Source organism: Hyperoodon ampullatus (genome assembly GCF_949752795.1).
Source record: "Hyperoodon ampullatus genome assembly, chromosome: 19".
Classification (NCBI taxonomy): domain Eukaryota; kingdom Metazoa; phylum Chordata; class Mammalia; order Artiodactyla; family Ziphiidae; genus Hyperoodon; species Hyperoodon ampullatus.
Genome location: NC_136932.1, coordinates 3399049 through 3426090, shown reverse-complemented (window position 1 = coordinate 3426090; position 27042 = coordinate 3399049). Strand labels below are relative to the sequence as shown.

At 55.6% G+C, this 27042-nt stretch overlaps 3 protein-coding genes across 3 annotated transcripts; all 3 read right to left on the bottom strand.

The window, feature by feature from the left end:
- Positions 1 to 7908: 7908 nt before the first annotated feature.
- HOXB5 (homeobox B5) lies at positions 7909 to 9394 on the bottom strand (the record flags this gene model as incomplete). Its single annotated transcript, XM_079724577.1, has 2 exons — positions 7909 to 8156; positions 8833 to 9394. 2 exons carry the CDS (start codon positions 9392 to 9394, stop codon positions 7909 to 7911), a joined length of 810 nt encoding a protein of 269 aa, XP_079580703.1.
- Positions 9395 to 11438: 2044 nt separating this feature from the next.
- Positions 11439 to 13794, bottom strand: HOXB6 (homeobox B6). Its single transcript, XM_079726211.1, has 2 exons — positions 13365 to 13794; positions 11439 to 12330 (listed from the first exon to the last, which is right to left on the bottom strand). The coding sequence occupies exons 1-2, from the start codon at positions 13777 to 13779 to the stop codon at positions 12071 to 12073; spliced, it is 675 nt and encodes a 224-aa protein (XP_079582337.1). The 5' UTR covers positions 13780 to 13794; the 3' UTR covers positions 11439 to 12070.
- A 9065-nt stretch (positions 13795 to 22859) lies between these two features.
- On the bottom strand, positions 22860 to 26236 carry HOXB7 (homeobox B7; the record flags this gene model as incomplete). The annotated part of the gene is made up of 2 exons (XM_079725970.1): positions 22860 to 23705; positions 25837 to 26236. 2 exons carry the CDS (start codon positions 26234 to 26236, stop codon positions 23452 to 23454), a joined length of 654 nt encoding a protein of 217 aa, XP_079582096.1. The 3' UTR covers positions 22860 to 23451.
- Between the last annotated feature and the right edge of the window lie 806 nt (positions 26237 to 27042).

Here is a 27042-nt window from a genome sequence, read left to right as displayed (position 1 = left end):
CATGGTTACTGGACTCCAACTGCCTGGACCCCGTCTGGGGGTAATGCCTGAAAAAACAGGCCTGCCTGGAGGGAGGAGGAGCTGGGGGATCCAGCTGTTTGGCCCCTTTAGGGGAAGCCTGGTGGGGCGGGTGTGGGCTGGAGTCAGGTCTTCACCTTGGAAGACTTCTTTGGCCCCACCAAACGTCCTGCAAGGACGTGTGGGTAATTGGATTTTTAAAATGTGTGCGGCTGGGTAGGTTTTAATTAAATTTTATATGGTGACTCAAAGGTTGTCTTTGGGAGAGAAAATTGCGCAGAGGATTGGCCCTGCCCAGAGCGCTTTCTTTTGTGCAGCTCCCCACCCCACCAGAGCCAGTCTGGGGAGAAGGGTTTCTTCCTCCCTCAGTTTCTCCTTCCCCAGATCTGCCTCTCCCCTCTCCAGTTCCGCTCCCGCACTCCCCGAGCCCACAAGTCTTCCTTACCTCGAGCATCCCTTGCTCACTTTCTTCTCTCTTCACACACACACACTGCCTCCTCCCCTCTTCCACCCCGCCCCAGCCCCTAGACGCCGCTGCGGCCGGCTCACGCACGCTGTAAACTTTTGACCCTCCAACTTCGCGACCCCTCGGGCAATAACACTGGCCTCACGGCCCAGGGTCTCATTCTGCTGCGCCGGCTGCAGAAACCCAAGCGCAAAACGTGCTCCCTGCCCTTCCTCCTCCGCCCCCACTAAGGGCCTTAGGCCTGGAGGAGAGGAATCAGTCTTTCGATTATTCAACAACTCCTCCTCGGGAAAAGATGCTGACTCCACTTCCGGCTTTTTTCACCGCTTCCCGCATTTTCACCGTTCTCTCCTGTTTAGATGCCTGGAAGAGCTTTTGACGACCCACCCCTCTCCATTCTTGTCCCCCAGAATGGGGCCGCAGTTGCCGTTGACAGGAGTGGGGACATATGGGAAGCCATAGAATGGGCTGAACTGGAGAAGGGTGTTTCTGGGGTGAAAAGTGGAGAGCGCTTGGAGCAAGGGTTCCTTGGCAGAGAAGGGGGCCATAGGCCCCCAAAAGGCCGAAGAGAGAGCTCAGCGTCCAGGCTTTGCGAGGCCCAGCGGGCCCGGGGCCACCTTGCGCGGCCGCTCGCTGGCGCCTTGGAGGCTCCAGCCTGGCTGTGAACTTGGTCTAAGGCGGACTCTACTGGCAGCTCGGGGACGTTACAGCCTCAGCCACTGCCTCTCGGCCAGAGCAGCGGCCGCGCGGCGACCTGCGCTGTTTCGGTTTCCTTTGCTCCCAAATATCGCTTCCCAAGCCCCCGCTTCTCATAGAGAAGGATTTTGTTCCTCCTTTCCTTGGGGCCCTTGGGGGTCGGAAAACAGAAAAGAGAGAGACACACACACACAGAGAAGAAGAGACTGGAGCAAGCAGAAGCTCCGATATACAGGGATTATACTCCATCGTGTCTCCAAGCCCCAAAGAGGAGATGTTCCCACATGCAGGGGCTTTCCCCCTTCGGCTCCCCTAAACGCTTCTTTTCAGGCTGAATCCCCTCCTCTCCACCTGGCCCTCCTGGGTCGTCTCTTGGCTAGGCAAGCGGTGTTCGGGCCTGCGAAGTACCTTTCCTCTCTAGACACATTCGTCCCTACCCCACTGGGCTCAGAGGTCAGGGATCGCTGCAGCCAAAGTCAGCCGCCGCGCTCAGAGGCTGCAGCGGGGCCGCAGCTATGGGGGCTCAGCCCGAATCCACTCGGAGAGAAAGACCAGAGCGTGGCTGTGCAGCTAGGGAGGAAAAGCTAGAAGATGCGAAGACGAGATTTAGGGAGAGAAAAGACAGGACAGAGGACGCCTAGATCATAGAGGAAGGAGAAAGAAGGGGGAGAGAAAGGGATTAAAAGTTATAAAGGTGCTGATATTCGGGGTCCGACAGGTCCAGAACTGCCCGAAGTCCAATATCCTCTCCTGTCTGCTAAATCCCCCACTTCCTCTTGGAGCCCGAAATCTGGGTCTCAAGCAATTCGCCAAAAGGAGGGGGAAAATCGGTCTAAACCTGTGGGCCTGCCCCCAACCCGGCCGGCAGCGATGGAGGTGGCGGCGGTGCGGCCAGCGGCACGTAATGTATGCGGCAGCGGCTCGGAGCCCCAAGTAGGCCGGCGCTCCGGCCCTGTCTGCTGACCTCTGCGTGATCCCGGACTCTATGAATTATTGATGAGATATGAGCGTTGATTTCCCCTTTCAGGATGCAAACTCCATTATATTGTTAAAATGGCGATTTAATCGTTGAGAATAGCTTTGGTGTGGGTTTTTTCCCCAAACTCATTTGCGCCTCCTTCCTTTTCATTTAAGTCTCTTAATTAAATCCTTTAACAGATTTTAATCACTTTTTGGAGGGAGGGGTAGGAGGAAGGGGAAGGACATCAGCACCACCACCAACAAACACTGAAAACACGCCAGAAAGCCATAAAGAGCTTCTACCTTGGGGAAGTTGAAAGGAAGGTGGGGAGGCGGTGTTAACCCCTCTAGAAAGGTCGTGCTGGGAACAACCACCAGAGGATACATCCATCCGAGTTAGTTTGTTGGGGCAAACTAACTCTGACAAGGAAGTGTTGGGCCTGGGAGGTGTCTAATTCCACCCCGGAGGAGACCTGTGCGTGGAGTCCGACTGTGGAGAGTAAGTCAGGCTTTACCCTCCTTGCTGAGAAGTCGAGGGACCTGGAGCTTGGGGAAGACACGTGTTTCTTGAGGGGCGCGATTCTCCAATCTGAAACCCGGGGCACGGCTTACCGAGAAATGTCCATTCTCTTTACGGCCCCCATTTCTCCCCTCCCCCACCCCAAGCAGCTCGGTTTCCAGGCGGTGTCTGGGTTAATTAATATGGATGTGTAACAGCGCTGCAGCAATCGATAAATCCCGCTGTGGGTAGATCCCAGCCTCGAAATCCGATTACCCTGAGAAACTCCAAAAAATGGAAACAGTGACCTGTGGGCTCTCCGCTAAAAGAGGGGAAAGGTTCTTGCGAAGCCCCGTTCTCCTCGGTTGGCCGGGTTGGTCCCCAAGCTGGGAAACCCACGCAGGCACGCGCCTTCTCTGCTCTGTCCCGAAAGGGACTGAGTCTGGGGGACTGTGCTGAACGGTTCACTTCTCCCTTGCTCTGAATCCTTGGCTTCCACCTCAGCATCCAAACCCCAAGGATAAAGGAACCAGCCCAAGAGAGGAGCTTCCACGTGGATCCTGCCCCCGTACCCTGGCCCCCCAAACCCCAGTGAATACTTCTCACAGCCAGGGAAGAGTTAAGTGTCCCTGTTGCAGTTACCGAGAGGAAGCCGATGAAATATGGGCGCTTGGAACTCCAGGCCCGGCTGGCTTTCCTGTTTACATTTCTTTATACTTCCTCCTACTCCGAAACCTCAGAGAAACAAAACAAAAAACCAAACCCAAAAAATAACCAAATAAAACAAAACGAAATTAAATTGTCCATTGAGTGGTGGTCAAGCTGGCCTCAGAGGGAAAAGGGAAAATGTAGCCCTACCCTCCCGCTGCTGACCTCCTCTGCCCTGCCCAGGTGGAGGGTGCCGATGGATGGGCATGAGGATTTGGCTAGTGGGTTCTGGCCTGCAGCTCAGAAAGTTGGGGTCTGGACCCAGCTGGGGAGGGGAATCACATGGGAGAGGAGAGAGAGGAACAGCTTTCCCGGAGAACGTCTTGAGGAAGACTGGAGAGGAGAACACAGGTCTGGGGCAGAGAGAGTTCCTTTGCACCAGAAACCATTGGAAAACTCTCATCCTCTCCCCCAATACATCCTTGCTGGGGTTCAGGGGAGACAGTTGCCCAGAAAACCTAAAGTGGGGAAGAGGAGAGCCCAGCTAGGGTGGGGTCTTCTCCAGGCAGGATCTGCTCAGAGCCCGAGGAGACGCTTCAAGAGTTCTGGCTGTTGCAGCAGAAGTGGGCACCCCCGCCAGAGCTGATCTTCACCACTCCGGAAAATCTCTCTAGATATGCTCAGCAGATGTCCCTGGGCCGCTGGCCCCAGACATTCTATATCAGAGTTTGCAGGACTGATATGGGAGGGGGCCAAAAAACCTTTAGTGGCAGGCCTGGTGGTCTGGGGTTTCTGAGAGAGGGTGGCTGGCGGCATCAGAGTGAGACCAGGGGCACAATAGGAGTGGGGTTTCCCAGGAGACCCCAGGTCAGATTCTGTGCCCACTGCACTCTTCCTTTGCATCTCATTCAACTCATTTGCCTTGTCCAGAGCGGAAGCCTGTGGAAGTTATGCCTCCAAAATTTATTGGTATTTTAAATGGTGCTCGACATCCTTTGGGAACTGACCAGAGTCTCCTTTCCATGGGATACAAATGCCCCATCGTTTCGGGGGAGGTGTGTCTTCACAGTAAGGTGAGGACCCCAAGCTCTCTGTCTTCTTTGCACTCAAAGCCTGTGAAAGGTCTCCTGTAAATCAGGCCTGGGCAGGGAATGCAGAGCTCAGGGAATAGAGAGCAGCTGCAGGACAGAGAGGAAATTAGGAGAGAGTGCAGATGTTCTTTAATGTGAAATGGGGAGAATCTTGTGACCCTCTCCTTGTCCCAAAGATCAGAAGCCCCTTAAGATGCCACATGACCAATTCCAGGGACAAAGGAAGCTAATGAGCTAAATCCAGAGAGGGTGGGCTGGCAAATGCAGGAGTGACAGGGTGGTTGACCCCCCATGGGTCTTAAAATTGGGAGGCCAGTTTGATGAGGAAGAGGCCTCCAGTTTTTAGAAGGAGGGTGACTTATCCTTAGAAAATAACGGGCCCCAGGGAGTCAAAGAATAAAATCCTTCTGGTTTGTGGTGCCACAAAACAAAGGGGTCTCTAGGCTCTGGTAGGGAGAGAAGAAGGAGAAAGGAGCGGAGAGGAGAGGAAAAGAGCACCTTTTCAATTTTCTCTCCCATCTCCTAAGTCCCTTTTTATTCTCCTGACAGTTGGGGCTCTGTGTTCTTCAGCAGGTTTTATTTTTGGAGGCATTGCCAGGGATCTACTTAAACACCTACATCCTCTAGATTAAAAAGAAGCTCTCCCCTTCCCCCTGCTCCTGGCCAGGAATTTGAGGGAAATGCCCCCTCTGTCTGCTCCCTGCTTGGACCTCAGGACCCTACATAGAGCCAAGCCAGAAGGTTGGCCCGGGACCAGAAGGCTGAAGTTGGGTGCAAAGGTGCCATGCTTCCCATCTCTGATAGCCCTAATGAGACCATGGAGAACCAGGGGTACCCCCTTTCACGGGGTTCAAAGATCTAAAAGCCAGAGAGTGTCCCAGTGCAAGGCAGCCCACAGCAGCTGCGTTAGCCTTCCCCGGACTTTTTCTCAGCTCAGATGTATCCAGATAAAAGTGCCCGGCGGCTCGCTCCCACGCACCCCTGACAAATGAATGTCATAAAGTTCCTTTCCTGGGGGTGGGGAGATGTCTGTCTGAAGATACCCAGTAGTGAAGTGGCCCCCCCCACACACACACGGGGCCCTCCCTTCAGCAGTAAACACCCCTCCTTCTTGCCCCCTAAATTTCCAAGGGCACTGAAGGAACCCACGCAAGCTTTTTCCCCACAAAGACGCAGACACTCCGGCAAATAAAACCAGGCACCCCGGACTGCAAAGGCCTTATTGAACGGACCCGAGCGCCCCTCTTCAGACACCCAGCCGGTCAGAACTTGGTGCAAAACCAGGCTAAATTTCCCCCACTCATCACCCCACAGTCCTGCCGGAGGCAAGGTTTCCTTCCCCCAGTTCCAAGCCCCACAATTTCGAGGGGGTAAGGCAAAAACTGGAAGCGACTTACTGCGGGAGAGCTGGGCCTGGGCTGCTGCCACACCACCGCCTTCTGGGCTGGGAGAGCGCTCACCTACCTCTGCCCCCTTCCCCACCACTGCGAGCAGTTAAAGTGTCACTTAACATTCTGGAGAATGTGAAATATACCGCGCGGTGTCAACTCCCCAAAACCATAAAACTAACTTTATGGACCTCACGTGACTTTCTCGAGCCAGTGAGGGGTATCTGTCTGACTTCTCCGCGATTTTTACGATCTAACTTCAAGATAAAACCCCTATCCATTTGACATCTAAATGTCATAGCGACTTTTGGGATAGTTTGCTATGGGCAAAAGGGGACAAAGTCAAGGGGGAAGGGGGAAGGAAGGCCCAGTAGAGCCACCAAGACCCTCAGCTGCCTCCTCACCAGCTCCCCCTCCCCCCACAAGTCCTGTAAGAAGTTGGGCCGAGCTGGAAGGGATTGACCGGGTAAGTGTCCAGACTTGACTCTTGTGCTCAGGGTGGAGGCTGACTTGGATGGAGGAGGACTGGCCCCTGGACCTGAGCCAGTCCAGTTGATGGGGGAACCAAGGGTCTTCCAGGAGGGACCCCAGCTCCTAATCAAGAGGGCAGGTCAGTTGGGTCCCTGGAGAGAGGAAGCCCTTCATAAGTGTAGAGAAGACTGAGGGTGAGAGGAAACCTTTGAAATTGAGCTGATTTTTTTTTTTTTTTTTTTGGCCTTAGCGGGTGGCAGAGCTGAACTGGGATTTGGACCAGGGGACAGTGGCGCTGGGCAGGCCTGTCTCACCGCCAAAAGGCCAGGAGCCTCCTGCTCAGGACTTAGGCGCAGATTACTTTCTGCTAAGAGGTTTCCAGAGACTTTTTGGCCAGCTGGCGGAAGGCAGGGTGGAGTCCAGCTCAGCAAAGGCTTTGCTTTTTGCCCCAGCCTTGCCCCCTGCCCCAGGCTCATGCGGGGTTTCTGGGTCTCTCAGTCCCCCAGGCGTGAAAGCCTGTCCCCTGGCCCAAGTACCGCTGACCAAGCAGAGACATAGGTGGTTGAGAGGGGCTGCTGGTGAGCATCCTGCTTTCCCTTCTCTACACCCCAGATCTATCAAGAATGGTCTAGGGTGTGCCCGGTGATGGGAGAGGCAGGCCCCAGAGAAAAGACAAGTGGAAGGGCAGTGGAGGAGGGGAAACGTTTATTTGACTTCAAGGAAAGCTACAAACAAATACCAAAAGCGAATCACTGAGACAGGCCCGCCCGGCAAAGACAGATTTCACATGTAGCACAGCATCCACTCGCTCACTACAAATGGTCTTGGACGTGAAATGGGTAGGGAGGAGAGGATAGGTCTGACCCAGACTATCCCCATATTTACAAGGTTTGGGCCCTCTATGCCAGACCCATGGATTCACAGAGAAATACACAAGACATTTTACACTGAGCGTTATTTTTGTTTCCGGATGCTCCAAGACCAGGCCTTGTGGGGCCTACCCAGGCGGCAGGAACTTAAATCTCAGTATTTACCGGCCCTCTTCTCGACATCACCCCTTTGGTCCTCCCCAGCCCCCTCCCACCCCAGCACCAAGTCTTGGGAGACTTGGTCCTGGGAGTGGGGAGGAGGGAGGAAGAGGAAGGTGGACTGAGACACAGTCATGGACTCCGGTCTCCGAGGCCAGCTCAGCTGGGCCCGGTGCTGCGGCACTATCCGACCTCAACTGCTGCCCCTTTTAGAGAAGTTTCTAGCTGAAACTCAAAACACAGCGATCATCCTTTTATAAATAAGTTAGCAGAACACAGATGGGGAGGGGAAAGTTCACATTAAACATGCGAGTTTCTTTTTTTCCTGGGGGAAGGAGTGCAACCACAGACACGAACGTTCAGAAACACTGGCGGATTTGGGGTGAGCAGAGGGGAGTGGGGAGCATGGTGGGAAAATAATAATTATCATTATTATTACAATAATAACAAGATTAACCAGTCCAAGAGAGAGGGAGCCACAGGAAGACTTAAGACCAAACGAAAAATCGTAGCACAAGGCCCGGGCGAGGCAGGCTCGTGGGAACCGGTCCCCAGCGGGCAGCGGCAGCGCGGGGAGGCTTGGAGGGGCCGGGGCTGGGAGCAGCACGGGCTCTTGGGCAGCCCGGGGCTCCTCCCGGCGGGCTCAGGGCTGGAAGGCGCTGCCGGCTGTAGCCAGGCTCATACTTTTCAGTTTGTTGTCTTTCTTCCACTTCATGCGCCGGTTCTGGAACCAGATCTTGATCTGGCGCTCGGACAGGCAGAGCGCGTGGGCGATCTCGATGCGCCGCCGCCGCGTCAGGTAGCGGTTGAAGTGGAACTCCTTCTCCAGCTCCAGGGTCTGGTAGCGGGTATAAGCGGTCCGGGCTCTTTTCCCGTCCGGCCCGGTCATATCTGGAGCAGAGAGAGCAGCGAGGCAACGTTATTCCGGTTAAGGGAGGGGGCCCTGGGTGGGAGGGGGGCGTGGAGCAGGACCCAGGCGTCCCCGGCACCCAGCTCACCGCAGCTCCAATTCTCCCCACTCCAGATGCCCGCATCTGAGCTCGCTTTCTGCACCCCTTTCTCCTGCAGCCCCCACTTCTGCTGGCAGTGAATGCGCCCGGCTTTGTCTCTTGCTCCCTCCCTGTGCCTCACCCTTCGCCGGGCTCAGGCGGTCGCTCACCCCGGGAGGGAGGAGAACCGTTGCACTTTTGCCCTGGAAGGCTCGTTTTACTGCTCGCCCCTCCTCTGGTAGAAACAGTCTCAAAATTTCGGGGGCAAAGCAGGACCCTTCCCCACGTTACATAAACCTCACCCTTCATCCTAAAGCTAGTTCAAGCTGGGCAAATAAAACCTAAGGCGAATCTGGGAACAAATTATTAAAAATACTCCTCCCCAACCCCCAGCTAAAGACCTTCTTTGACTCTGTCCCCCCGAGCTGAGCTGTGAGGACCCTCTTAGAGACTTCTCCCCCTCTGGAGGGAAGAAATCTATATTTGAGGAAAAGCCAAGTTCTCCTCGCCGCCCCCCCCCCCCAAACGCGGAGAAGGAAAGCCGAGAAGACAAAAAGGGGAGCGAGAGCGAGAATTACCATGGCTGATGTGAAGCTTCCTCATCCAGGGGAATATCTGCGGAGTCTGCCCCTCGGGCGCGGCTGTGGAGGTGGCCATGGGCTCTGGCTGCGCCCGAGCTAGGCTTGGGCTGCTTAGCTGGCTCGCCGCTTCCTCGGGCTCCGAGGACACGCTGGCCTCGTCTATTTCGGTGAAATTGGCGCTGGAGCTGGCCGGGGTCGCCTGGTCGGAGGGGGACGAAGCAGAGGGCTTGGCGCCGTGGCTGTCGCCGTTGGTGCAGGGCAGGGACTCGGGCGAGGACAGGGAGCAGCTCGACGCCGCTTGCCTGAAGCGGGGCTCCTGGGAGGGCGCAGGGAAGGCGCGCGAGCTCTCTCCCACCGCCCCAAAGTGGCTGGAGGAGGCCGAGGAGCGGTTGACGCTGAGGTCCATCCCATTGTAATTGTAGCCGTAAGAGCCGGTGTGCATGGCAGCGGGATCCCTGTAAGAGCCGCTCAGAGAGCTGCCACTGCCATAATTTAGCAACTGATAGTCCGGGCCATTTGGATAACGCCCCGAGAAGGAGTTTACAAAGTACGAGCTCATTTGGGTGATTTTGGAGGGCTTGATTTGTGGATCGTGGTCGTTATAACCCTGTGCTTCACGATTTATGATGTATTAATGAATTATAGCGATGCACTGTACTTCGTTTTGCTATGTATGCGGCCAAATATGGGGGGGGTGGAAGGGGGATGGGGGCGCGTTAGGGAATCACGTGCTTTTGTTGACCAGTCGTAAATTCTCGCTGATGACCTCAAGAGGTAATTCATGCTCTATGGTTACAAATAATGACGATCCGAGAATCGTTAGGGCCGATTCAATGCGAGCCTCCGAGAGAGGGGGAAAAAGGAGAAGGGGGAGAAACAGGGAGAAGGTTGGCGGCGGCCTCTGAGCAGAGCGCGCCACCTCCCGGCGAACGGCGGGAGCGCGGGCCGCAGACCGCCATGGCGGCGACAGCTGCCTCCTTGCCGGCTCCGTGCAACCGCGGGGCTCGAAAGAAACCCGGCCTAGGCTCACCCACAGGGTTGAATCTTTTAGAGGAGAAACCCGATCGAGCCTTTACCCGCTTTCTCGGGAGTGGAGTTCGTCTGTCCATCGGTCCTTCTTCCTGTCATTATTATTATTATTATTATTATTATTATTATAACAACTCTGGATAAGATGACCAAAGATTGAGTTGCTCTTCCCTTACTCGGGCTTTGCAAGTCTCCGAGTTGGGGACGGAAATGCGGGAGAGGTTGGAAGATGTGTGTGAAAAACAATGATTGCAAAGGCTTTCCCCTGTGAGCTCAGCCTGGCCTGCTTCCTGACCGGGACGCAGTGGCCCATCCACAGCATCCAGGCCGAGCCGGTAAGGCTAAGCTGAGGGTTCGAAGGAGAAGCCTTCGCTTCTCCTTGTTCCCTCAGAAGTTTGAAATCCTCCTCCTGACCTCTTCCTCATCCTTAGCCCCGGACGGAAGAAGGGCAGAGCAAGACGGGGACCCCAAAGGAAGAGGCCGGCTGGGGCTAAGTGGCCCAGTTGCGAGAAACACGGTGGAGGCGACCGCGTCGGGGCTGGGGTTTGGGTGTAAACATGGTCCTGAGAGTTCGGGACCAAGGCAGAATCCTTTCGCCTTCTCACCAGCTGCCCGCTACTGCCTTGGGATGCCCCACTTGAGACCCCTTGCTGGCGTCTGGGTAGTTTCAGAATTTGCCCAGCGGCCCACTCCTTACCTGGAAAAGGGTTCCGAGGACCCGCGGCCCCTTGCTGAGCGCGCCGGGCGGCCAAAGACCGCCACAGCTGGGCTCCTTCTGCCAGGCGGCTATTTTCTTTAAAAATGAAAAAGGGAGAGAGAGGGAGGAGGAAGAAAGGAAAACAGTCTCCGCAGCTTTTCGCCTGGGCGAGGGTGAGGGTGGGGGTGGGGAGAGAATGGGTCGGGGTTTGGTTGATGGGATGAGACCGAACCGCCCCATCACCTGGCCTCCTGCCCTCAGGTCTCCAAAGAGCAGGGGAAAGTCTTGCGCTTCGCCCGGCGCCTGCCGGCGGCTTCACATTCCCCTACTTGTCGCTGAGCTACTACTTGAGGCAGGAACGGGTGCCGGGAGCCTTCAGCTGCGAGCAAAGAGATAGATACCCGGTGGCCCCAATTTAGGCCAGGAGCCGAGGGCCAAGGCCGGCGGAGACCAAGCCATGTGGGCAGGCCAAAGACCACGGGCCTTGGGGATCCTGCGGACAGGACAGCGCTGCTGAGGCACTGAGACCCGCCTGGCTCAGTCTCTGCAAGAGCTCCGGGCTAGAGGGCCTCGGTGGCGTCCCTCGTGCCACGGACAAACGAGGAAATGCTAGAGACTAAGAGGGAAACGGCCCTTCTCCGTCCCCCAATTCCGCACCAGGAGAGGCTGTTGTGAGCCTCAGCACCTGCGAGGCGAGGCGCTGGAGCCTGGGCCGAACCGCTGCAGCCTTTATCGCAACTGTAACTTCCGAGCCGCGTCTGGCCCTCTGGGGCCGACCAGGGCTCCTGCCTCTGCTGCGGAGTTTCCGGCACGGGGACGCAGGGGTGGCGGTGGGGGTCGGGGAGTGGCAGGGGAGGAGCAGAGGTGACCCAGCAGCGAGGTTTTACGTCTTTATTATTATTATTATCATTATTAATAATATTAATATTATTACCGAAGTATTTCACGTCCAGAGCTAAGACAAGACTACAAACACAACACATAGAAAATTAATAAAATAGAACTTTGTTTTCTTCTGAGGCTCCTCTTCTTACTTCTAGGTAGTATGTGCTCCTTCCAGTGGCTTTGGGGAGGGGCTGGGAGAGAGGTCTGGGGTCAGGGAGTCTTCGAGGCCCCCGCTGAGGGGACTGCGAATCTACCATTGAACCGTGCACGGGGGACATGGACGAAATGAGACGCGACACGGACAAGAGCATTTTGCTCTGCTTCCAGGAAACATCAAGTGAGTCCGGCCCTCAGTTCTCACGGGGGAGCCTCTTTGGGCTGAGGAGGTTCCACGGGGATGGAGGGGGCGCTGGGGTGCTGGCTGGGCTCAGGCAGCGCGGCCTCCCAGCGCCCAGCGAGAGCTCTGCGGGCGGGGGCGTCCCGGAGAGCAGTGGCCCTGCCAGTCGCGCGCTGGAGAGCAGGTCCCCAGGCTCCCCCGCCCGCAGAGCCTTCTCGGGGCTCTCCGATGCCCTCGGCTCCCCAAAGGCCTCTCCCTTCGCGTCCCCCCGCCCCCTTCCAGCGCCTTCATTCGGCTGGTTTTTCTTCTTCCTCCTCGGCACTGAGCTGAGACGCGCTGAGCAGTTTGCTCTCCTTTTTCCACTTCATGCGCCGGTTCTGGAACCAGATCTTGATCTGCCTTTCCGTCAGGCACAGGGCGTGCGCGATCTCGATGCGCCGCCGCCGCGTCAGGTAGCGATTGTAGTGAAACTCCTTCTCCAGCTCCAGCGTCTGGTAGCGCGTGTAGGTCTGGCGGCCTCGCCGGCCACTGGGCCCAAAGGAGGAACCTGTTACGCAGAGAGGAGGAGATGCTGAGGCCTGGGGTCACCAGGGCCACAGCCCCCCTCCCCCATTCGACCCTCGAACGGGGACTCTAGCCGGTCCCGGGATGCCCTCCACTCTCCCTGTTTCCCTGCCCCCTCCCTTCCTCACTCCTCCAGCGCCCCCTCCAGATTCCCTCCAGGTCTCCTAGGCTTATGCCTTCTGTCTAGATTCTTGGTGGGGGGATGGGAGGAGCAGTTTTAAATCCCACCTGAGCCTAGGGGGAGGGGCTGGGAAAGCACTGGCCAGGTGTGTCTCTTCCCGGCCGCATCTTTTCTTTCCATCCATCTGGCTCCCCCCCCCCCCCCCATTCCTGTGATGGATTCCGGCCCTTAATCCGTAATGACGTAGATCGATCCGTAATCGGCATTAAGGGCTCCTCACTTTCGTGTCCCGTTAATGGACATCAATTGGGGACTTAAGGCCGACAAATAATCCAACCTGAGATCCCGGCGCCCGCTTCTCCTTCTGTTCCCCTCCGCTCGCTCCCTCTCTTTCTTCTCCTTATTCTCCCCCCCTCCTCTGACTACCACCCCTTTCCTGGTGCCTCATCTTTCCCCAGCCCCCGACCCCCAGGGAAAACCAGTCCGGGACAGACTCAACCCTCCCTCGCCAGCGTCACGCCGCCCCTCTTCCCATGACGCACTCCGTTTTTAATGAACAGTCTTGGGATGGGGGATCGGACCAGAGCTGGGGGCGACAGGGAGAGCCCAGCCAGTGACTGCGGCCCCTGCCCGCCTCCCTGACCCAGGATCCCGGCTGCGGCCTGGCGCTCCGGGAGAACCCACTCGTTCCCCTTGACTCGGAGTGCATCTGGGACTTTGCAAACTTTGCAACTCCTGAGGGCGGGAGGGCAGCGCGGGAGACCGGTGCAGGCGCCCGGTCTTCCCTAAGCTCTGACCCGAGACGCTCTCTCTGGAGGAGAAGGGGGTGTTCTCTAGCTCTGTCTCCGGGAGGGGGGCCCGTGGGGGTCGCGGCGGCCGCAGCAAGTCTCACTCACTGTTGCATGAATTCATCCGCTGCATCCAGGGGTAGACCGGGGTGGAGCACTTCTGCTCCTCCGTCTCGCCGAACACGCTCTTGTCCTGCGCGCAGTCGGACTTCCGCGGCTCCGGGTGGAACGGGGGCGGCTCGTCGGCACCCGAAAGCGCGCAGGCCGACTCCTTCTCGCGGTAGAAGGCCGGCGCCGGCCCGTAGTCGCAGGGCGCCGCCCGGCCGTAGCCGCTGCCGGCCGGCGGGTAATAGGAGGAAGCTGCAAAGCCCTTGTCCTGGCCGGGCCCGGGCCCGTAGGGCGTGGGGTAGTGCCTCAGCGGGTCCGCATAGCCCGACGAGTAGAGCGGGAGCTGGCCCAGGAAGGACTCCTGCCCGCTGGCCAGAGTGACGGGGAAGGTGGAGTTCACGAAATAGGAACTCATTGGGAGGGGAGGCGCGCGTGGCCGCTGCTGCTCCGCCGGGTTTATGATTTGTTGTGTTTTATAGTCCGAGCGCCGCGCCTATTAGTAGTATATCTGAGATTGGGTTTTAGCTGAGGGGGGATGGCGAGGTGCCAGTGAGGGCCAGAAGGAAATACAACCATCTGATCCAACACTGACCAATGGCAGAGGCAGGAATTGTCAAATAGCACCCAGGAGGAGCGCAGCCCGCGCTAGGGACCCGCGCACAAACCTATCAACCTTTTTTTCCCCCTCCTTCTTCTCCTTCTGCTTTCTCTGTCTCTCTCCCCAACAGCACAACGCGTCCTGTTCCACCTACGCAGGGTCTGCGAAAGAGGCGTCTGTGCCTTTGAGGGAGGAGGGAGCCCTTGGATTGATACCACCCCATCCCCCAGTGATCAAATAAATACATCCCTCCCCTCCCCACGCAGAATAGGAAAAAGTTAATTGTGTTTTCAGAGAAGTTAACCCCTGCTTTGCTTGGGGTTAGGCAAGGCAGGGGTTATTCCCTCCAGGGAAGGTGGGTAAATGTCTGAATCTTGAGTCTCAATCTCCTTAGAAGAGAACTAAAGGAGAAGGCTGGTTTCTCGGGGTTTGTACTAGTAGAAGGGGAGAAGAGTTCTCCACTGATCAGCATTGTTTTCAGAAAGCGAGAAGCAAAGAAGAAGAAACCCTCTCCTTCCCAGGTTTTGAAAAACGTTTTTCCTGTTTCTCAGATCTACTCCATCTCCTCCAAGCCTGGGTTTATTATTCCTGCTTCTCTGCAACTCTTATGGTCTGAGAGACAGGCCAGAGCCTGCTGCCCAGAGGACCCAGAAGGCCGGGAAATGGGAGCAGGGTCTGAGGCTAAGCTTCTCCCTCTGGCTGTGCAGCTAGGCTAGGAGCTTCTGGGAAGGCTACCGCTGCCGCTGCCCAAGACATCTTGCCTGGTTCTAGTATGTACTGCTTGCTCTTGGCACAGGAAGGGGCACCGGGAAGAGGGGGATAGGGAGAGGAGGGGTGAAAGGCATCCTCCAACCTAGGTTGTCTGATCCCTATCCTGCCTGCAACCCTCCCTCCACCCCACCTCCTACCCCAAAAGACATTAGAATATACTGGGCTATAGATTCTTAGGAATCAAAGGTGTTTCAGTAAGTCTGGGTTCAGGGAAGAAATTGTTCCCTCCTCCGGTTCTGGGTCCTCAAACCCTCCTGATATTGGAGACAATCAGAGACCACTGGGAAGAGAGGAGCCCTTGCTCCTTTTCCAGGTCTCTCCAGAAGCTGGCAGTTCTTTTTAAAATTAATCCTTTCTCAAGACTTGGTTTTTGTTTAGTTTTATAAGGAGGGAGGGGGGTTGGGTCCTCCTGGGGTTGCAGCAGGCAGCTTACAACTATCATTCTATCATTCCGTATCCCCTCTCCAGATGCTCACTACCCTTCTGTTCGTCTCTCAGCATCTCTACAATCCCTACCACGTCTCATGTTTGTATCACCAGCTTGCTGCCTACAAGCTTTGGTGTGAGAGAGTGTGTACATCTCTGACTCTCTCTCTCTCTCTCTCTCATCTAAGGAAAATGAGCATTGGAGGCAGGCTGGAAGACTCAGCCATGGTGTATTTTCAACATTCCAATGTGCACGTGGAGACCGGGCATGAAGGGTGGCAGCCTTTGGACCTGGGCCCAGGAATGGGCCAGGGTGGGGGACAAAACCTGATGGTGAAGGGGCTGGGCTGACCCTTCTCTGACTTGTTCTTTGGGCTCCTTTTTATGAGACAGTTCTGCCCACTGAAGATGGCACAAGACATTAAGAAAAGAGGTAGAGGGCTGAAGTTGGTGACCAAGGGTGGGAACTTGGTTGCTTGCAAAGTGGCCTCCAAGGCTCCCTGAACTCAGGACAACTTCTGGGCTGCAACTTCATGGCTAAGTGGCTATTCCCAGTTGTCCCATCAACCACTTCCTAGCCCAACTCTTTGGGGGGTTTTGTCAAGATTTACGAAAATAAACTCAAGCTTCCTAATGATGGAGAGTCATAAGTGCTCGAATCCAGCTGTGGTTAGGCCCACTCCTGGAGAGGAATGGGGAACATTTGGGCTGGAGGAGCAAGGTGGGTAGAGTGCCTTGCGTACCTTCCTCCTCCTTGCTACTGAGGCGGGGCCTTGGGCCTCAGCCCTCTGTGCCTCTTCTCTGGCCACAATGTCCTCATCTAGGACTGGATGGTGTGGGCTTTTCCATGAAGCCTGGATAACATAAGATTTGGTGAGGGAGGAAGTCTTCCCCTGTGATAGAAACACGAGGATAATCGCCTTATCCTTAGAGTCATAGCCCCAAATTAACCTCACCTCTGCAGGTTGCCTGTCGTGAGATGGAGCCGCAAAGGCAGAGCCTGGGCGCCTGGAGTCCGGCATGAAAGGAAATAGCGCCTCATCGCTCTTATCTAAGCCCAGAGGTATTTATGAGCGTTTATTCGTCTGATCCGTTTGTTTGGGAGAAAGAGCAGGCAGGCAGGGCCGGGCCAGAGGCCGCCTGGCTTCTGGAGCCAGATCTCTATGAATCTGTCTGTGGTTCGGTCCACTGCCGTCTGTCTGTCTCCAAGGGGGAATATGTAAATACACAGTGGGCACAGCCATCGGCAGGTCTGGGGTGTCTCCCCCTGCTCAACGAGGAGGAAGTGTGTGTATGGAGAGGTGGATATAAATGTGTACTAAGTCTTGAGTACACGACAGAAGGGTTGCATAGAAATCCCACAGGCAGGATTTATAATTGTAATTTTCTGAGCTGTGACCCTGTGGTCCTGTGGACGCACGCACATTCCAGCTCCCAGGGAAAAGTCTAAGCTGTGTTCAGCTCTGGAGTAAAATTCTCCTGCACCGGTAATCTCAGGGAGGATATTTGCCAGTAGGTGTGTGGAGGGGAGGGGACTGAGACATTGTCCAGGCTTCCCACTTCCTCTCAGCTGCAAAGCTCCCCCCACCCCCAGCTCTTAGGACTGTGGGCAACTTCCCCCACCCCACTCCCAACTGTGACTGGGGTGGGGTGAATTCAAACATCTCAACCCAGTTCTTCCCCTAGACTCTGTGATTCTGTGGTTTTGGGGAACACAAATGTTCCCAGAGGGAGCAGTGTGGCCTCTCCCACTCTTTGAGAGCTGTTCAGAGAGAACATTGCCTTAAAATTGGCCAGTCTAAAGCACAGTACAAAGACATTTCCATTATGCAAATGAACGGCATCTTCTCTGATGGAGCGGGGAGCAGCGGCAGCTCAGCTCCCTCTCCCCAGGTCCTTGGGCACCCTAAGAGCCCTTAAGGGTTTCAATCCTCGATACCAGCCGCCTTACCCTCCCCATCTGTCCTTCGGATTGTCCACAAGAAAAAAACCTCCGAGGGGCCCAAAACCTTCCGAGAGCGCTCCCTCGGGGCCAGAGCGCTCCCTCGGGGCCTCCGGCACTGGGCCGGGCCTTCTAGCCGCCAGAAAGTCACTCTCTGCTGAAGAGCTGAAAGGGCTGCTCCTGCGGCCCAGATTCGCGAGGCGCCAAAGGCTCCGGGCCGCAGCCCCCGCGTTTGCCCCCAGTACCGCTGGGGCCCTCGACCTCGGCAGCTCCGGGCCAGACCCTAGTAACACCTCGGCCTGCCTGGCACCGTAGGCAATTTCCTGGAGCCCCCGCCCAGGAACTGGGCCCACAGCACCTTGAAAGGAGCGGCCAGAGCTTCCTCCTGCGGCTTGAAAGCCCGAGCTAATCAGTAACCCGTGAAACAGGGGCCAATATTCAAACTCGGCGGCAGCGGCGCGTACCCCCGCCCTCGCCACCCGCTTCTGGGAAAGCAGTCGGCTTAAGTGGGTATGAAGGGCCCGGCAGGAACGGAAATTACAATGGTTGGGTTCCTTACTGATTGATCCCCACTCCCACTCCCCGTTTTTTCCCAGATCATATTTGTGTTGATTTCGCTTGAAATGATCGGGAATAGGGAAGGTGACCCACACTCACTTGCAAGACACCAACAGTTTCCAGAAAACTCGGCTCAATTCCTTCACCACAGACTCAAATGGCCAAGAAACTGGCAAGACCCACCACCAAACGCGGAGAACACAGACTCGGTTTGTCTTTTGACAACCGAGTGGAACTGCCCGGGCCAGCGCCTCCCCTGCGGGACCCCTCCCTTAGCCGAAAAGAAAACCAAATAAACCTTGAACAGCCTTGGCCTCGGATCTCCCTAGCGGCCCTGGTGATCCCCTCTTGAGCTTGGAGGGGTATAGCAGGGAGAGGGCTCTCGACTCTGACCCCCCAATCCTTTGATTCAGGGCCCCCTGCCCGCGGGATGAAGTATTAGTCCTTTTAAAATATGCCCTAGAATAAGCCGCTTCCCTCAGCCAGCCGCCAGGTTTGGAGCTGGGATGAGGCTGACAAGGGGGAGGGGACGCTTGTCCTCCAATTCACACGCGGGCAGGCGGGAACCAAGATCCAGCGGAAAGCGTCAATCTGGGCCGACGTCCCCAGAATCCCGCCGAACCAGAGCGGCGGGGGCTCCAGTCGTCGGGCATGGTTCAGGCAGTGTCGCGGGGCATTCGGTGCCGAAGCCGCATGTCTCCAAATGGACGGTAGATGGCAGCAAACCGCATAATTTGGGTCAGAGCAAACTAAGGGATGATTTATACCCCGCCAAGACTACAGGAGAAAAAGACCTTTAGTCTAGTCTGGGTGGGTTTGGGGAATTTTTCCTTTGAGAATAGGCTCTTAGTGCCGTGGGTGCTGGCCGAGAACTTCTCTCGCTACGCAGCCGAGGAGTCCCTTCAGGCACCCATTCCGGGCCTGCTTCGAGGGCATCTACCTGTGCCTCCAGGGGCCCCCCTCCAGCGCCACAAGTGGCTGCTTCTCTCTTCTCAAGCTCAGGATTGAGAGGGCCAATATCCCCCTACACACATCCAGACCCCCAAATCCCTGGGCAACCAGAGGCCCGAGGCTGAATGCTCTGCATCTGGTCTTTAAAAAGAGGAAGGCAATCACCTATTCCTGCAAACCCAACTAAATCACAGTCTCTCCTGCCCTCCGCGCCCTAAGTCCCTTATCTGTCGTCTGGCAGCTTCCCCAGAAGCCCTCTCTATTTTTAAGTCCTAACCTAGCGACTTGTGCCTTTTTCAACCCCACCAGCGGTTCTTCTCCCCCCTACCCCCGCCCCCGGAGGCCTGGCTGGGGAATGAAATCAGGCGCCGGAGGGACAGGATTAGCTGTCTGAGCTCAGTGCCAGGCAGCTTTCTGGTCCGGACACCATCAGGTCCCCTAATGGGATTTTCCTTTAATTTTATTCTTCTCTTTTTTGTTTTTGATTCTCTCTTTTGTTTACATGCCTAAAACAACGTGTTAAACAGCTTCTTCACAATCACCACATTTGGATCTAGGAAAGTTTGAAATGTTTCCACATCAAGACACACACGGCAATTTTCTCCTCCACCGAAATCCATACCAACAAAACACAAGTAATAGAACCAATATTGCACAGAAATCAACACGCTGTAACCTACCGCCTTAAAAACCACAAAATTGTCTCTCTGCAGAGCGAGGCTGCCTCCTGCGGGAGTGGCGAAAGACCTGGGCATTTTCAGGCACGCTTCCTGGGAGGTCTCCCTCGATTTGGGTGCCTCCACCCACAGCCCTTTAATTTCAGAAATATCTCCGAAGGGAGATAATGAGTATTTCTCTGTGAATTGTTCTTTCTGTGTCTCTCTAGACGCCTCCTCGCCCTCGCTGGCCTCTGCGGAGATTCCAGGCCCCCCAGAGACCAGGACGTCCCTCAGCGCCACCGCCCCTCGTGCCAGTGCTGCCGGGAAACCACCGATACCCGATACCCGATACCCGCACCGGGCAAGAGAACTGCGCGGGGGCAATTGGGGGAGGCCGGAACAAGAGAAGGACGGGGGAGGGGGAGGGGCGCAAACCCACAGAGGCCGTCGCAACCGGCTTCTGCCGGCGTCCCGAAGCCCAGACAGCCCCATCCTCTCTTTTGCAGTCCTCTCGCTTAAACCTCTCCTCCCAGCTTAAAAAGGCGACTTAGAGCTCGCCTCCGTGGCCCCTTTCGGTTCCTCCTCCCGTCTCCCTGCCCCGCTCCCCCTCCAGGAAGCAGCCACCCCTCCTCTCGGCCACCGAATGTCCTGAGAAGCTTCTCTCTGCAGCGCCCAAAGGTGGGGTTCAGCCCCGTCTAGGCGGGGGGGAAGAGAGAGACAAACCCAAGCCCCACCCCCTATAAAATCGATACAAAAGAATGAGAAGAAATTGTAGAATCTCCCTTACCTTTGCAGAGCTTGGGATTTCTTTCCTCCGATTGAAGGGGGTGGAGAGAAAGGAAAGAAAAAAGAGAGAGAGAGAGAGAGAGCGTTCGGTTTCTTCTTCATCTTCCAGATAATATTGTCCCAACCTGAGAGCCGTTGCTTCCCCTTCTCTGACTTGGGAAGAGAGGGTGTTCGCTTTTCTGATATATGCATAGAAAATGGAGTAAGTTCTGGCTTTGAAAAATGGTATCAGGCTGCAGTCCTGGGCAGATTGTCCATTTACCCTCCATGATGACTAAAATCCCAGATCAGCAAGCAAATTAACTTAGAAATTAAAATTATTTTTGGTTTTCTCTTTTGTGTAATTCCCACCCCTCCTTCCCTCTCTCTCTCTCTCTCTCTCTTCTTTCCTCTCCCCCTCTCTTTTCCTCTCTCTCTTTTGCTTTATCGAGCTGATACTGAAGTATAAAAATATCAAGAGGCTGGAGCCCTGAAGGGCGACAGTGCTCCGACCTAGGTGTGGTGTCCAAAAGAATGCTGCATTATAACCACCAGGGAAATGATAAAAAGTTCATGTTCACGATCGCCCGGCCACATGACCGGCGCTGGCCAATCGCTGGATTCAACCACTCATAAACTTCTATCACAAAGTTGTAAATTTTCATAAAACAACAAGGAATTTATTGCATTTCTTCATGGCTGCTCCACCAGCAACGCTTTTCTCAGTCGCCATCTTCTTTTCTTCTCCTTCTCGATTTTTGGGGAAACCCCAATCTGAGAAGGGGTGCGATTTGGGGTGTGGGGAATCAGGCGGAGGAGGCACAAGCATCCAGCTGGCAGGGGGGTTCTTTTTGGAGCCTCCCTATTCTCACAGGAGTTCTGTCCCCCTTTTCTAGTAAAAATTCACCCCAAAACCTCCACACAGGGACCATTCTAAGGCAATCTGGGGGTGAGTTAGGAGCAGCAGCTAGTGTCCAGAGTTACCACTTGCATCAGGGCAAAATGAAAGCTTCAGTGCCCCCTTTTCCACCTCTGAATGCCCCCTCACTCCGAGCACTATAGATGGCGGGAACCCCACCTGTGAAGCTTGTAGCACTGCCAGTGTGGGGCCCTAGATCTCCTAGGGCCTACTTTTTGCCCCAAAGAGGCTAATGGGGGCCAAGGCGGACACTCTAGCCACTGGATGCTTGCCTCTGCACCCCAGAAATTCGAGGAGGGTAAAGCCGGACCCTTGACTCTCCCACCCAAATGCCCACACGCCCAGGTTCCCAGGGACAACTCCCTGTGCTCTGCGGGGGGGTGGGGTGGGGTGGGGTTCCTGCGGTCGTTAATGAGGGAACTGAAGGCTTAGGAGCCTTTTACTGACAAATTCAGATTAAACAGATTCTCCTACAACACGCTTCCTTCCAACCCTCTTCCTCTTCTTTGTTCCGACGCCCAATCTTTAAATTTAAATAATCCAGGGTTTATAATCGAAAAGATACTAAAAATCAACTCCGCAGGTCTAGCTACCTAGGCACCGTCCTCTGGGTATTTATCCCTCAATCAAGGGGGTGTTTTGGGGACAAACAACAACCCAGATTCACCCCAGGCTTCCCAGGTCCCCTGAAATATGCCCGAATTTTGAATTGAGCTACCAGCGCCCAAACGCAGGAAAGGAAATAACCTCCCACACACACAAGTGTTTTCCTTTTTTCTCTTCCTCTGTACTCCGGAGAAGATTCCAGGTTGCCGGCAGCGCGGACAGCGGGCAGAAAGGCTCAGAGGCAGCCCGCGGAAGGCGGGCGGCCGGGCTCAGAGCAGCAGGGATGCGGCCACAGCGGCCGGGTAGTCTGCACCGCTCAGCTCCTCGCTATGGGCGCTCATTTTCTTCCCCCAATTGCAAGTTTTACTTGGGCCGCTGGGTCAATTTAGAATGAGATAAATTAAAATAAGTGAAAGTAAAATAAATTGCAATAAAATAACCGAATAGCTCTTGCGGAAAATGTTTGCCGACCGAGCGGAAAGCCAGGAGCATCCTGACGTTGGAGGCCTGATGATTGGGCGGCCGGGAGGCTTTTGCTCGCCGGCCTGGCCTCTGCCCAACGCCGCCCGCCTGCCGGCGCGAGAAGGGGGAGTGGATTTGGGTGGTCACCTTCCCTTTCCTTCCGCTCCTTCTTCGCTTGAGGCCTAGCACTTCAGATTTCAGCTCTATATTTGTGCCTCGGCGGCAGCGCCGCCGAGCCACAGCCTGGTGTGAAGGCCTGAATGAGGAAGAGTTTGTGGAACTGTGGGGGGTTTGTTTTTTGTTTTGTTTTGTGAATGTGTGCGACTGGGCATGTGGACTCAAGGACGTGTTTCCTTGGGGGCAAATATGAATCTGTGTGTTTTATGAGCCAGTGTGTGAGTGTACCCTGGTATGTATAAATGTGTGAGTATGAATGTGGGTTTACTTGTGTGAGTGAATGTGAATACTATGTGTTCTGGGCAGGGTTTGGGATGTGTGAATGCCTGTATGTTTATTTGTGAACATATGAATATGGATGTTTGTGACTGTGTGTGACAATGTATATATTTATTTATGTGCAGTGTCAGCCTGTAAATAGGTGTGGTTGGGTGCATGTGTGCGTCAATATGTGTAAAAAAATGTAAAGGGAATGTGTGTGTGTGGTATCTGAGGTTCACTAGTTGGCAGCCCCCAGAGCAAGGGGCACAAGAAAAACGAGCAGGCCCCAGCACAGAAAGAAATGGGCCAGCAGCAGAAATTGGAGCAAATGGGTGCTGGGATGCATGACTCTCCCTCACCCCCTCCCAGCCTTAGGGAGACACAGAAAATAGGGCATCTGTTTATTTTTAATTGCTTTTATTTCTCCATCCTTCAGATACACATAGAATGCAAAGAGGATCACAGGGGCTGGTGGGAGCAAGGAGTAGCGGGCAGGCCAGGTGCACAGAGGGGACACTTGAGCTAGTTGGTGGGTCCTTGGGGCTCCCGAAGGCCCCTTCAGTGCCGCTACTGGGAAGGGGGGGTTCCTGAGGAAGCCGGGGAACCACACATGTTATTCCAGACCCACAGACCACATAGACAGTGTCAAAGATGGGGCTTACAAAACAGCAAGATTTTACCAAAGACCTTAACAATGAGCGACATAGAAAAGGGGAGGCAAATTCCAGAAAGCTACAGAACAGGTAGATGACGTCCTTCCCATACTGTACAAAACAAACCTGATGGACTTTCCTATAGGTAGTATTTTTTTTTCAGTGTTAAGAAAACAAAATTTCACCTTCTCTCCTTAAAAAAAAAATTAACTGCTTTCTATTTAAATAGTTTTTTTTCCCCTCCCTATTTGACTTGAGTTTCCTGGTTCAGTTCCCAGAGCTGGGTTTCTCTCTCTCTTTCCCTTTTTCGTCTCTCTTCCTCTGCCCTTTCTCTGTCCCTCACTCTTCCTCATCCTCCTCCGCCTCGGCCTTGTCCTGCCTGGTGGCCCCGGGGCCCGCTGTCTTGTTCTCTTTTTTCCACTTCATGCGGCGGTTCTGGAACCAGATCTTGATCTGTCTTTCGGTGAGGCAGAGCGCGTGCGCGATCTCGATGCGCCGCCGCCGCGTCAGGTAGCGATTGTAGTGAAACTCCTTCTCCAGCTCCAGGGTCTGATAGCGGGTATAGGTCTGGCGACCTCGCTTGCGGTCGGTCCCTGCGCAGGTTATTTGCAGGAGAAAAATCAGTGAGTGAGGAACGAGCCATGGGAGTGCTCACCTCGCTCTTGGACCCTGTATGCGGTTTGGCATCGGGGGTTGGAAAAGCCTATTTCCCATGACATCAAATCGTCACTATCCATACCCCAGCCTATGCCTGCCATCTTTCCTCAACGTGCAGACCTTTCTACAGGCCTCCCACGGCAAACACTCCCATCTTCCACCCAGGAAGTCTTCTAGCCTAGGGCTTCTGAACACAAGGTCTAACCTGCTGGCTCTTGAACGCCCTGTGCCTAAAGGGGTGTATGTGGGTGAAAGGCAGTTAATCCTCCGGGACCGGGAACCCCAAGTCTCCCCTTTTGCATGCTGACTCTGATGGTCTTTCGGGGTACAGGACAACAGAAACCATGCAAGTGACCCTGGAGTGGGACTCTAGGCCTGGCCTGAGGGCTTTTCCCCAAAAGAAAAGGAGACAAAGAGCCTCACAGGTCCAGTCTCCCTCCTCCCCCAGCCTGTTGTGGAATGAGGAGGAGGTGAGAATTTGCAGATTTCCTTGGAGCGTGGAGTCAGTTGGAGAGCAACTGCCTTCTGATGACTATTTTCCAGTGAGTGGCTGAGGTGCAGACAGGGCCAGGCTGTCCTGCCTGCCCACCTGCCCAGACAACCCAGCCCTCCAAAGCAACCTCTGGGCCTCCAGGCCTCCTCTCCCTCCTCCAGAGGGAGAGGAGACACAGCAGCCTGGGTTGGAGTAGAACATTCAGTATCTGGCGGTCGGGGCTGAAGGGCAGGGAAGAGCTTCCCAGGTTAGGCCCCAAACCCTGAGGAGGCTTGGGGGAGGTGCTGGGGCCAGCCCTCCTAGGAAGGAGACAGTGGGAGGAGGGGCTAGGGGCCCTAATTTCAAGTCAGATAAAAGCCAAGCTGAAATGTTTATGAGCAGAAAAATTGGGGCTTTAATAAATCAGCTGGAAAGGCAGTTGAATTATGAAGCAGGTAATGGGGACCATGACCACTAATACTGAAAGTGTAAGAGCTGGGCTCTCCTGGCCCTCAACCCTGGCTGGATTGGGAGCTTCCGAACACAAGTCTTGGGTCTTCTGCACCTTGCGATTGGCCTCTGAGTCCAGGACAACATTATGAAGGATGTCTGGGGCAGGCTTGTCAGGAGACCCCACGGAGCCCCTGGTCTCTTGGGGTTCCTGCAGCAGCTTCCTCGGTGGCCTGCGCTCTCTAACTCTTAATTTGACTCTTTGGAGTCCTAGCCTCTCACCCAAGAGGACCTCCACCCTTCTGGAACGACACTTGCAAACTAGCCGGCCGCTTCTCCAGGGGTGCTAGGAAGGGCACCTGAGGAAGCCAGCTGTACTCCCCTGAGGCCTCCGCTCCTTTCTCTAGCTCTCCTGCCTCCCCGCTTCCCGAGTTTACTGGGGGTCAGGAGCCTGCTCTCTCTTGGCCTCAGCACCCCCTCTCTCCACCTGCCTCTCTGGCTCTGTGTCCCTGGCTGAATCCTCATCACCTCTCACACCCCCTCCTCCCGCCAGGCCTCTAGAGCCCACCTCTAATTGTCCAGAAGGGAATAATGGGGGAGCGGGGTTGGCTGGGAAGAAAGGGGGAGGGGAGAACTGCTCAGCGCTGCAGCCCCCTCCCCTAGACCTTATCCAAGCTGGGGCTGGGGGACACACCCAGAGCTGAGATCCCCGGCTGGGGAAGGGAGAAGGGAGGGGGAGACCCTAATGGCTGTTCTCCGCAAACCCCAGTCTTCCTCCGCAAGACAAACGGCCTCCTCTCCAGCCCGTGCCGGCGCGGCTGATAAATATTTAAAGCTAAAAGGCCGGGAGGAAGGGTGGGGGGTGGGGTGGGCTGGGGGCTCAGAGCGCCGCGGCGTCGGCGGAGAGGGCTCCGCTAGGGAAGCAGAGCGAGCCTGAGAGCACCAAGCAAAAACGGGAATGGGGGCGGCGCGCCGGGTCGCGGCTCGGGGTGGGGGGCCGCGTCCCCAGGGCCGACCTCCTACCAGGAGCACTCTGGACACGGAGAGGGGCACTTGGCCGGGAAGGGGGCGCCTTCCGGGGAATGTGCCCGGGCCACTGCGGCTCGGCTCGGGACCGCTCGGGACTGCTCGGTGCGCGGCGTTACCTGAGCTTCGCATCCAAGGGTAGATCCGGAAGTTACTCTCGGCCGCCAAGTCCGAGTCCCTCTGCTCCTTGGCGCCCGCCGCCTTGGCAGAGTCGCCGGGACACACCCCGGAGAGGTTCTGCTCAAAGGGTGCGCAGTGCATGTTGAAGGAACTCGGCTCGAGCCCGTAGCCGGCCGCGTAGACGCCGGCTGCACTCTGGCCCGCCATGCCCCCCCCGCCGGGGTACAAGCCCTGCATCGAGGCGGCGAAGGAAGCGCCCGAACCCGCTCCATAGCCCGGGCGCTGGGGGTTGGAAGCAAACGCACAAGAAGTTTGTTCGGGGAAGGCTCCGGTAGCGAAAACCGAACTTGCGGCTGGATATTTAGAAAATAAAGCATTCGCATAATACAATGAACTCATAATTTGGCCGGATGATTTGTAGGCAGGGACGTTTTAGTGTCGGTTTTACGAGATTCCTTGATATATTACAGAATTAGAGTCCAGATTTACACCAAAAAGGACCCCCTTTTTCCTCTCTGGACCACGTGACCCCGCCCACGTGACGCCCCCTCTGCCAATAGCCGGGCAGCCTCCCCACGGCTCCCGGTAATGTGGAAAAAATTGTGTGGCGTTGGATTTATAAAATATGATCAATAATGAATGAGAAAACCAGGCCCTGTGGATTAGGGCTGGGGGCTCAAGGGCCGCTGTCGACCCCCGTGGGCTGGAGGCAGCTTGCAGGCGAGATTTGGGGAAGAAGGGATTGAGTGGAAGGGAAAATAAATAACCTCCGAGAACGATCCTTGTTGTCACCCTCTCCTCCCCAGCCCGTTACCCAGCCAGAAACAAACGCAGGGATTGCATACAACCGGGTGAGTGGGTGGGTGGGGGCAGGCCAGGTCTTTCTTAATACGGACCGCTTCAGCCTGGCTGGGCCTTTGGGGGAACTTGGTCCGGAATTGGTCCGTTTCTCCCGAGGTAAGGAGCGAGGTGAGCCTGGCCTCAAGGCTCGCTCTCTGCCTCTCTCTCTGCCCCAGACGGGCAGGGACGGAGTGAGGTTTCCTGGGTGCTCCCAGAGGCGCGGAATCCAGCCCACGGGCGTTGGATGCTGCGGTTTCTGGTGGCTAAAAAAAAAAAAAAAAAAAAAAGGTTTGAAAATTAAAAAAGGAAGGGGGTGGGGTGGGTGGGAAGAGAAAGGAAGGGAGGAGGGTGGCCCGGTATGCTGC